The following is an 11,960-nucleotide window of genomic DNA, read 5'->3' on the forward strand; positions in this document are numbered from 1 at the left end:
GCACTCTAGTGGTCATATAATTTAACACGGTAACCCATGATTAGAGTTTTACAAGTGGTAGAACTCTCTTCTCACATAGGGGTCAGTTTAGTGCTGAAATGGCATAGAGTAGACCTACTCCTTTTTTGAAAGAATTGATTGTACTTAACTTTATCCAAATTCAGCTGTGTCCCTTTGGCACTGGGGAGATCATCAAGAGATGAAACTCACTTTTTCCAAAAGTATCATCTACATTTCAGTTTATATGCGGCAGTGACTCTTAACTCGCCAATCTGGTGCTGGCCAGCCCCTGCAGAAAGTCTTCACCCTGGAACTTGTCCAGGTTACAGATTGAAGTCTCTAGTGACCGTTCCGTTCGAATGGCTTCTGAAGCTGTTGACGACATTCTGTCCTTGTTACAGCTCATGTATGCCACCTGGGAGAGACAAGGAGTCAGCAATATAACACACAACAAATAGTCAAGGGGAAAAAAGTAGGACATCATAGAATCAAAACCAGAGTTTGTGTTTTATTTATTTTAATGTATCTTTTCATTTACATATTTTTTTGTTGTATAAAACATTTTTGTCCACTTTAGGCAACAGTTAGCATAAGAGTAATTATCACAGCTTTGAGATGAAGTCCAACCAAAACCTCAGTCCATCTTTTCAGTCATACACACACACACACACACACCTCTGCGCTTACACACAGACACATACAAACATAATAATCACATAGTGGGTTGGAGCTCATTTAGTGCAGTGGTCCCAAACCTAAATCTACTCATAGGGAAGCCAAAGACGAGGACTCAACAATAGGCAGCTTTTTAGTTTCACTCACCAATTACTTAGAAGCTGGAACTGTGTCAAGGTAAGCAATGGTGTCAAATACATCTATTTGATTGAGAAGATCACCACAAGTCTTCAGAATGAATTAGAGCTGGAGACTCCTATTGAATCTTCTAGAAACGGGTGCATGATGACAGCAATGAGTCAGGTTCGAAACCACTGCTTTGGTGCAACTCTTAAGCATTATCATATTGCTAACACAACAAATGAAGGCAAAAAGACATATCAGAAACCTCATGCACAGCATCTCATCCTGTGTTAGTTAGGCCCATAATACAGTACATGATACACTGGGCAAGATGGCAGCAAGCTTTAAAATAGATCAGTCAAGCGAGGATGAAGACTGTGGTGCATGATGGGTCGGCACACTCACATACATAGGCCAGTAAGAACAGACACAGCACAAAAAATACATTTAAAAGACCAAAATATGTTATAGGATTGCATTTACATATACTGACAACCTATACAATATGTCATTCAAAGCAAGTATCATAATTTGCAGACAGTGTGCTACAGCCATTGCATCCCTGTGTCCAGAGGGCTTAATGTAACGCTTCCCTTCGCCACAGAAATGGTTGGTTTCAATGCCATTTCTGTGGATTTCTGATCAAACTTTCGATCAGAAATGTCCGTGATTCAAAGTCCGTCAAGATACATGTAGTCCTTGAAATGATACATTTCTCGTAACCTCAGAAAAAGTTACACATGTTTTAACCTATCACAGCACCTTTTAGGAAATATGACTAATTGTATGCACGCCCCCCCCCCCCCCCCCCCCCCCCCCAACAATCTCAAACACACACAAAGACAATCAAACAACGTGCACACACATCCATACACACTCAACAAAAACTAATGCAATTAAAGTTTTGTCATATCCTCTTTACATAATTTAGCAACATCACATCATTATTCTGTAGTTCTGTATTGCTACTTCAAACAGCTTTAGGCTTTCCGTTTCTTTTAAGTCCTCAAATTATATATATATTTCTTAAATGATGCCGTAATGACTTAAAATAGCTGTGTTTCACAGAGCATCCCCCTGTAGACTCGTGACGTGAAGACTTGACGGACAAAGCAGGTCTATTTTGTCCCGTCAGCATTACATGGTCCACTTCCCATGGACTCTGACCACCTGTACGATCATCTGACGTGCTAAGTAAAAAACAAAGACCGCTTCCTTTCATTCATTGATTAAACAGAGACCACAGAGACCTCCGTTGTTGCTCAATATCCACAGCATCCCAATTTTCACAAAGACACGTTGTTAAAAATAAGTGTCATAACATCAGAAGAGTGTAATGGTCACTATTATAGGGTAAACTTGCCTTTTAATAAATAAACTGTGTTTGCATGAGAGGTCTAAGGTAGGTAGACCCGGAGAGACGCTATTTAGAAAGAGGAACTGGTGCAAACCTTCTGATCTTTACAAATGTTTCACCATTTTGCCTCAATGCAGCGAGGGGCACATACCACCCAGTTCCTAGACAGACCACAACATGAAGATCAAACAAGCAGCTCTTTCAGCTCTGCCTTTCCCATTTCAAACACTTATACAGTACACCAAAAACAAGTATTTCCAGGATTGTTTGTTAGGTCTATTCTCAGTCGGGAAGGGGGGGGGGGGGTAGATACTGCCAGTGGCCCTAATTTGGCTTCCAAGCTTACAACTAAACAGCTGGAAAAAGTGTACCAGACCAGTGTGACATTTACAATGCTAGCCAATTAGTCAAACTTTTTCAACACAACTGGTGTTTATTGTATCACTCAGTATACAACAGAGCACATGTTCTTCCTGACCCCACCTTCTTGTTTTAATCAAGCCACTGGAATCCTATGAATTATTCTGAAATGCTCCCTTGACCAACGTCTCCAAGAGCAAATGTTAACACTCACACCACCACACCGTCTCTTAGTGGTGCCGTGAACTAAAAACAACACTACTTAGTTCTCAGTTACTGAGTTACAGTCCTTTCTTTCGTTAATGCCAACCAGGTAGCGTCCCAAATGGCACCGTATTCCCTACATAGTGCACTACTTTTGACCAGAGTCCTATGGGCCCTGGACAAAAGTAGTGCACTATATAGGGATTAGCGTGCCATTTGGGACAGGTCCCATGATCTCCAGCCCCGTTAGAACGAGAGCATTTCATTGACTTACAACTGAACTGACAGTACTACTGCAGGGGAAAGATCTGGGTGTGCTTTCAGGATGATTTTCCCTCCTTCACTTTATTTTAATGGTCAAGCTCATTTCTTCCAAATAGATTTTTCTAGTAATGACGGTTACTAATATGAATTCTAACCTGTAACATCATAGTCATTGTCTATCCATGTAGTGTAGGCTTTATTCAGCTCAAAATGAAGCTATTGTGCAAAACATTGACAGAGGTGCTAGTACTAAACCTCAGGGGGCAGTGGTGGGTACAACTCTCCTTCTGTGGCCAGGCAAGCCTCCTCCTGACACTGCCCTTCTAAGGAGCTTTGCTGGGGGCTGAATGGTAACTCCTTAGCACCCACGCCATTCTCTGAGCACAGAGCCACCGGGGGCGAAAACTCGCCCTCACCCTGCCCGCAGGTATTACCTCCATGCTCATCCCTCCCTTGCTGCTCTCCTCCCCCTGGTTCTCGCTCTACACACGCCTCCTCCTGCCCAGGCAGAGACTTGTGAAACGTCTCGTTCTCCATGGGACCTATCTGGTAGTAGAGCAGGGAGGAGTCCGGGTCTTTCAGGCCACCACAGGGGTTGTCCCCCTCCCCATCTCCCTCCTGGTTCTCTGTGATGCAGAGCAGGGTAGCCCCAGTGGGGAACGGGCCCTGGAGGAGGGAGATAGGGACCCCCTCCACCCCAACCCCTGTGTCCCCAGGCATCTCCCCCTGCAGGGACCCAGGCAGAAGGCACAAAGCCTGCTCCCCCAGGCCCCCTGCTCCCCCCCTGCCCCGCTGTGCCTCCTCCTCCTCCTCTTCCTCCCTCATCCTCTCCTGCTCCTCTGCACTTTGCAGGTGGAGCACAGCGGTCTCGTTCTCACGCTCGAGGCAGGCCTGGTCAGTCAGGAGGTCCTGAGCCTCTAGGACCATCTGGACCTCTCTCTCCTCTGTCTCTAACTCAGAGTCCAGGCCATTGGCCCCTGTGGACAGGTCAGGGTCTGGGGAGGGAGGCCTGGTGGAGGAAGGGGAGGCGAGCAGGTCAGACTCTGCATACTGTTCCCCCCCGACCCCTGCCTTCTGCCCCAGCAGCCTCCTCTTCTCCAGGTCCAGCTTCATGATGGTGTGCATGTAGTGTGTTCGCACGCGGAGAGGGTTGAACTCGATGCGGCCTGCTGAGTTCCCACAGCCTTCACGAGAGCAGCCACAGGGAAAAGACATCCTGTCCACCTGGAAAGAGAACAACATTTGAGAGAATATATACAGTCATAAAATATCAGGCAAAGACAGTTTGTCTGTAGGACATTGATTTGCTGTTCATCTTTATACTAATTCTGCCAAATGTACTAGGGCCGGGACGATACCAGTATCGCAATACTCATTAGTATTGGGGCAAGGAAACATGAAGCGGATGTAACCTCTTTAGGAAAACAGCCCTAATGTTGGAAATATCCAAAGTGGTTTCCAAGCTATAGCACACAATATTTTACATACAGCAGATTTTTAAAGGGCCAAAGATTTTGGTCTTCTTCGTGTTTTCATTTTTGCATTGGTAAAAATATTGTGATACTGGTATCATCACAGCCCTAATATGTACTGAGTGCTGAACAGATACAGTACCTCTCAACTCCATAGCCTTCTGTTATAAACTCCTTATCACGCACAAACACAAACACACAAACACACACAAATGGACAATGACCCTGCTGGGGCAGACTCCCACATAAAACCCACACACATTCTCATGCACACACACACGCATACTGACACAACACAAACACACACACATACATATTACACACACACACACACACACACACACACACACACACACTTTTATACTCATCATTTGCTGCTGCTACTCTGTTCTTTATTTTACTCTTGTTATTATCTATCCTGATGCCTAGTCACTTTACCCTGCCTTCATGTACATATCTACCTCAAATACCTTATTATTATCTATCCTGATGACTAGTCACTTCATGTACAGTTGAAGTCGGAAGTTTACATAGACTCATGTAGAAGTCATCAAAACTCGTTTTTCAACCACTCCACACATTTCCTGTTAACAAACTAGAGTTTTGGCAAGTCGGTTAGGACATATACTTTTTTTTCTCCAACAATTGTTTCCAGACAAATTATTTAACTTATAATTCACTGCATCACAATTCCAGTTGGTCAGAAGTTTACAAACACTAAGTTGACTGTGCCTTTAAACAACTTGGAAAATTCAAGAAAATTATGTCATGGCTTTAGAAGCTTCTGATAGGCTAATTGACATAATTTGAGTCAATTGGAGGTGTACCTGTGGATGTATGTCAAGGTCTACCTTCAAACTCAGTGCCTCTTTGCTTGACATCATGGCAAAATCAAAATAAATCAGCCGAGACCTCATGAATAAAATTGTAGACCTCCACAAGTCTGGTTCATCCTTGGGAGCAATTTCCAAATGCCCGAAGGTACCACATTCATCTGTACAAACAATAGTATGCAAGTATAAACACCACGGGATCACGCAGCCATCATCCCGCTCAGGAAGTGGACACGTTCTGTCTCCTAGAGATGAACGTACTTTGGTGCGAAAAGTGCAAATCAATCCCAGAACAACAACAAAGGACCCTGTGAAGATGCTGGAGGAAACAGGTACAAAAGTATCTATATCCACAGTAAAACGAGTCCTATATCGACATAACCTGAAAGGTTAAGGAAAAAAGCCACTGCTCCAAAACCGCAATAAAAAAAGACAGACTACGGTTTGCAACTGCACCTGGGGACAAAGATCTTACTTTTTGGACAAATGTTCTCTGGTCTGATGAAACAAAAATAGAACTGTTTGGCCATAATTACCATTGTTATGTTAGGAGGAAAAAGGGGGAGGCTTGCAAGCCGAAGAACACCATCCCAACCGTGAAGCACGGGGGTGGCAGCATCATTTTGTGGGGGTGCTTTGCTGCAGGAGGGACTGGTGCACTTCACAAAATAGATGGCATCACGAGGAGGGAAAATTATGTGGATATATTGAAGCAACATCTCAAGACATCAGTCAGGAAGTTAAAGCTCGGTCGCAAATGGATCTTCCAAATGGACAATGACCACAAGCATACTTCCAAAGTTGTGGCAAAATGGCTTAAGGACAACAAAGTTAAGGTATTGGAGTGGCCATCACAAAGCCCTGACCTCAATCCCATAGAGAATTTGTGGGCAGAACCGAAAAAGCGTGTGAGAGCAAAGAGGCCTACAAACCTGACTCAGTTACACCAGCTCTGTCAGGAGGAATGGGCCAAAAATCACCCAACTTATTGTGGGAAGCTTGTGGAACGCTACCCGAAACGTTTGACCCAAGTTAAACAATTGAAAGGCAGTGCTACCGAATACTAATAAAGGTGAAGTGTAAACGTGTGATGTGATGACAGAAATAAAAGCTGAAAAAAATCATTCTCTCTACTACTATTCTGACATTTCACATTCTTAAAATAAAGTGGTGATCTTAACTGACCTAAGACAGGGAAGTTTTCCTATGATTAAATGTCAGGAATTGTGAAAAACTGAGTTAAATTGTATTTGGCTAAGGTGTATGTAAACTTCCGACTTCATTTGTATATAGTTCCATATGTATATAGTTCCATATTTTATTTGTATTCCTCATGTGTTACTGTTTTATTTATTAAACTCTGCATCGTTGGGAAGGACTTGTAAGCAAGTATTTCATTTGACTTAACACACCTGGCACTTGATGCCAGCCTGGCTGCAGCCACAGTGACGGGGGTCACAGTAGAAACGGCAGTCACAGCCACACTCCTCCCTGGACAGCCTGATGGTCCGTAGCTCAGCCTTCTCCCGGGCATCTATACGGGCGATACCGGAGGCCCTGAGCATTGCCCGACGCCGCTTTGTGGGAAGCGGCTGCAGGAAGAAGCAGTCGTCCACCTCCACACCCTCTACATCCAAGTCGTCGTCTGACACGTCCTCCAGGGTCAGCAGGTCAGCCTGGGCACACTGCACCGTACCGTTACGCGTCAGCTAGAGAGGGGGTGGAAGTTATGCATATATGTATTTAAACCTCGGGAGGTCCTGAAATTAAAACCATACACTTTCAGGTCTCTCAGAACGACCAATGCTTGACCTCACCTTTATCTTGCGAGCGTTGAGCTTCTCCTGGCGGAGGTGTTGGCGCAGGGCGTGGCGGTGACTGGTCTCCTGCTCGCGGACGAACTCTCCCAGTGTGTATCGGCGGATGGAGCAGTGGTGGCGTGCCATGCCTAGGGAGCTGCCTCCCTGGCTGGGCACGCTGGTAAAGCCCTGCCGCCTGGGGAAGTAGTACACCGTCACCACATCGAACCGCACCCGCTTCCGGCCTGGAGAGGGCTTGTGCCGTCTTAGGATGGAGGTTGCTGGAGAGGGCGGAGGGAGGTGGAGAAAAGAGGGGTAAGAATGGGTGAACAGTTTCCATAGACTGGTTATTACCACAGATAGTATAAGGGTTATTACAGAGTAACAATCCATCATACACTTTAATGCCAAGCCTATTTTTAGACAGACTTGAAATGATCCTTTTACTTCACGAACGATCTGCCTAGAGTAGTCATGCATCAGTCTAATTGGTAAGAAACTTAGCCGACAAGTAATGCTGGTTGTACCGTACACACTTAAAAATAAGGGTGCAAGTTTAAGGGTGCAAGTTGGAACCAAATAAGGTTCTTGAGAGTGATCTGAAGAACCAAAATGGTACGGTTCTTTGAAGAACCATACAAAAATCCCAAACCAGAAATGTTTTGGCCCTCCAGCACAAGAATTGAAAAGCCCTGCCGTGAGGTTTTAAGCCTTATTTGCATATTTCCCAGGGTTCCTGTCGAGATAATTTTAGAGTTACCAGTACCACCCATGACCATGCTTGCTAGTGACAGAGACATGGTTATTGCATTCATTCATTTTCAGTCCTGAGGCCTTCACCAATTGAGATCAAATGGGATCTAAGTGTGTTGGCATAATTTTTTTACGACAATACAATACATATTTCAGAAGGTTTTCTTTTGAGGGCCTAGTTATAAGCTAATATAGTGACCTGAAACTTGTAGTTTACAGGCCACATCAGGCCTGCACGTCACATTATGCTGGCTTTCAAAGTGATGTGTAATTCCTATTGGAATCCAGCCAGAGTGGGGATATCCAACATTTGGAATTTTAATTCATACGCAACCTGCATTCAGAACCACTGCCATGGTTGGGAAGACTAATGCTGCATTTAGACGAGGGAGGCAAAAACTGTCAAACAAGTCAGCATATCAGGACAAGCAATACTGTACGGCAAAAGCAAGCCAGCACGACTGCATGTGTTGCTATGGTGATTTCAGTAAACAAACAGTGCAAATCAACATTCCGTAGACGGCAAAGGTGAAATAGTTTAACTCTGGCGGAAAGTCCCGTCTACCTTGGCCGCTGATGTCATTCACCGCCAGCCTCAACAGCATTTTACCGTTGTGATCTCATTGAAAACAATGACATCCGGCTTGCCGTCTAGCGTCTACCTCGTACCATCTAAACACAGCATAAGATACAATATGAGACTACCTTCAACATCTAAACTGGAACAACCATTTCAATAACGGTAGCAATAAGTCCAAGTAACAGATTGGAATAGTTTAGAAAATGTATGTTATTTATATTTGAGTAGCATAAGCTTAATTAATCAATTAACCATAAACAATTCAAAAAAAAAAAACTTGCATTAGAGCATGCTGAGAAATATGATACTGAAGTGTGTGGTTTTGGTTCAACTCTGGTTATTAACACCAACACTGGAGTTATTTTACACCACCAAGTGTTAATTTAACTCTTGACTCAACACTAGAAATGTTGCAATTAAATATCAACACTAGTTAACAATGGACAAGTTGCTGTGTGCTATGGAAAGGGACACATCTGCAGGCTTCCAAATACTTCAAGAACCATTTAGAATTCTGAAGGTTCTTGAATAACTCAAAGGTTCTTTATCGGGCAAGAGTTCTCCAAGGAACCTGAAGAGCTGAGGAAGAACTATTTGAGAACCATTTTTCAGTGTAGCATAGCCCTTACGTGTGAGTGCAGTGCTGGAGGGGGGGTTGAGGCTATCACAGCTGTCAGCACTGTCACTGCTGGATATTTCATCGTCAGAGTCCTTTGGTGTAGAGTAGGGAGAGCCACTGTCCACCTCCTCAAATCTTCGCTTGAGGCTGAGAGACGAAACTGCCTCCATGGAAACTTGATGTCTGAAGGTGGAGAAACAGACAAATGATGTTCAGAGACAGACAGATAGATGGTAGGCGGCCCTCACAGACAGAGATAGAGTATCAGCCTTGCACATATGCGTAGGTACACAATTGGAATGAATGAATGAATACAATATTGAAGGCCATGGAGGCATATCTAGACATTTTACACCAAAATGAACTTTCATCAGGCCAAGGCATGAGAATAAGACACAGCAGACGTAGTAATGACACATTTATCCTATGGGCCCATCTGAATAACAAAATAGTATATTATTCAACTGTAACTGTTTATAAACATCTATGAATTAAATCCAATCTGGATCAATTCCCGATACCACACCGAGGTGACATCAGCTTTTTGCTATAGCCTCACTCTCCTTTCATCTGTATTCCTAACCCATCACTCCCTCTCTTTCTGTCTCGCATGAAAATCCTGCTCCAAAATCATCGAGTCTGGGAAACGTCACCATGGCAACTAGGAAAGCAGCCAGGGGTTTATATGAATGGCTTAGAAAAAAAAACTGTTCTGTAGATAGATAGCCTTATGTCCCTTTAGCTTTTCCTTTAAAAACAAAGCACAGGACCCTTCAATAGCACGGAATTTGGATGCCAGAGACAGGTCACTCCGGCAACACCAGAGGGTCAAATAAGGGCCATGCTGAGACTTTTGAATAGACTCCCTCTCTATACCCCCGTGTAGGCCTACTGTAAGCCATATGTGTGCCCCTTCATGGTTTCAATGATCTTCACATCCACATAAATAGCCTCCCCAGCCCTCTGCACCTCTCTGATTCAGAGGGGTTGGGTTAAATGCAGAAGACACATTTCAGTTAAAAGCACTCAGTTGTACAATTGACTAGGTATCTCCCTTTCCATCCCATGAAGTGAAACCAACCCTCAGAATTCAAATGTGATCGTATAGCCCTATGGAAAATGAGGGACTGCAACTTATTGCTTCTCTGTTGAAGTTTCACTAGAATATAGCCTATTGATTATTACTTTAGAGATTGCATTGCAAGTAAATGTGTCTCCATTGTTTTCTTTTACAGAGGAAAAGTATAATGCACGTTATGTATGATCCTTATTACAGAATGACCTTTCAGGGGGCAGCAACAATCCCCTACACAAAACATAGTGGAGTTATCGCAGAAAGTCCCTAAATGTCACAATGTCGACTGATATGATTACAAGTATGCAGGTTCATCATGTGATACTGTCCACAACCAAGAGGCCCAGACAGCCAAAATCAGTTAATGATTAGACTATTACATACAAAGGATAATGTATCAGGCCTTGGTTCTCATTATGCGAGCTGGTAGGCTTTGTAGAATACAAAATCTGTTACATTTCTATATTCTCCAGCAAAGCATTAGACATTACAAATGGCTATCAGAAGAACTCAATGAAACACATTCCATGACGATGACCTAATTTAGTTGAAACAAATTAGAGAAGCCAGTATCCTATACTACGTTATTAGAATTGCAATACTTTACATAGGCTAGACTCAATAGTATACATTTACAATAAAGGAGGACAATACTGTATGACAATCAGAGGAGCTCCGACAGTCCTAAAACTACGCACAGTGTAGGATATTTGCTGATAATAAACCGTTCAACGACCGAGTGCCTCAAACGGCCGCAAACGACAACAAACTAGATTTCGTGAAAGGACGATCGAATGACTGGGTGCAGTAGGAAATAATGTAAATCTAACTGCCAGACACAGGAGCCTCGACTGGTCCCGTCTCTCCAGCATACCATGTCACCCCTTGGCAATGGCAAACTGCCATGTAAAACGTTAATAAACCCCCAAGTGCCCCTTACCTTCGGCAGAAAAGGACCCTCTTCTCCCGATCAAAACGCTGAACGTTCCTTTTATTCACCGAGGATTGATCTTGGATCTTGAAACGCCCTATTTAGATTTTTCCCCAGACAGTTTTAGCTTCTCTCTAGTTGTAGGCTAAAGCTTTCTACAGTAAAACGAATAGTTACTTTATTCAGTAGGAATACTTATTTATGTGATAGTCAGCCTAGTAATGCAGAAATAGTGTAACGAACTAACTGACTACATAAAGGACATTTATTTTATGGTCGCTTCCAGGAGTGCATTTAACTTTGACGTAGCAATCCTAAAGCCGGGGCAGGCGGTGGGAAAGAAGGACGTCAAACAGTTTGGTTGAAATTTATTAGGCTACTGACATTATCCGTTTTGTTTAAGATGTTACAATTTGAGATAACTGCTGGATGACTTATCTTCCTGGTTTGAGCCTTTCAATGCTTGCATTGGAAGAGCAATCCGCTGACATCTGTTTCGTTTATCCTTTCTTTGGAATGGTGGTTTCAATCGGATCGATGCAGTTTTTCTTCAAGTATAATGACCGTTAAGTTCTTCGCCTTGTTTGGTACAGTAATGTCAAAATGTTACGGAATTTTTGCCAGATTGACGTCCTCCTTTTCCTCGCCTCTGCCCCGGTTTGTTACAAAGTAACAATAGAGTAAGGAATGCTACAGTGTAACCGTATACTCATTGTGACATCACAAACGTACTATGCGCCACGTATGCTGGGAACTGTAGTCATAATAAGCTCTTTGTCCATTCTCTGCGATCATTCATTCCAGAATTCCAATTTTGTAATAAGCAATACACAATATCACGAATGACTTGATTTTTAAATCATAGTTTGAAATATATGCCTTATACTTCACACCTTCCTCTCACGGTTCCCTCAT

General features: G+C 43.3%; 1 protein-coding gene across 2 annotated transcripts; it reads right to left on the reverse strand.

The window, feature by feature from the left end:
- Window positions 1-483: 483 nt before the first annotated feature.
- Window positions 484-11,765, reverse strand: csrnp2 (cysteine-serine-rich nuclear protein 2). Of its 2 annotated transcripts, none has more exons than XM_021566115.2 (5): window positions 11,055-11,765; window positions 9,050-9,222; window positions 7,106-7,368; window positions 6,701-6,997; window positions 484-4,207 (listed from the first exon to the last, which is right to left on the reverse strand). In XM_021566115.2, exons 2-5 carry the CDS (start codon window positions 9,207-9,209, stop codon window positions 3,233-3,235), a joined length of 1,695 nt encoding a protein of 564 aa, XP_021421790.2. In that variant the 5' UTR covers window positions 9,210-9,222; window positions 11,055-11,765; the 3' UTR covers window positions 484-3,232. The 2 variants fall into 2 exon arrangements, with proteins under 2 accessions (XP_021421790.2, XP_036802919.1); XM_036947024.1 differs by lacking the exon at window positions 11,055-11,765 and adding an exon at window positions 8,406-8,512 and having other exon boundaries at window positions 9,050-9,188.
- Window positions 11,766-11,960: the final 195 nt, after the last annotated feature.

Source organism: Oncorhynchus mykiss, chromosome 16 (genome assembly GCF_013265735.2).
Source record: "Oncorhynchus mykiss isolate Arlee chromosome 16, USDA_OmykA_1.1, whole genome shotgun sequence".
NCBI lineage: Eukaryota > Metazoa > Chordata > Actinopteri > Salmoniformes > Salmonidae > Oncorhynchus > Oncorhynchus mykiss.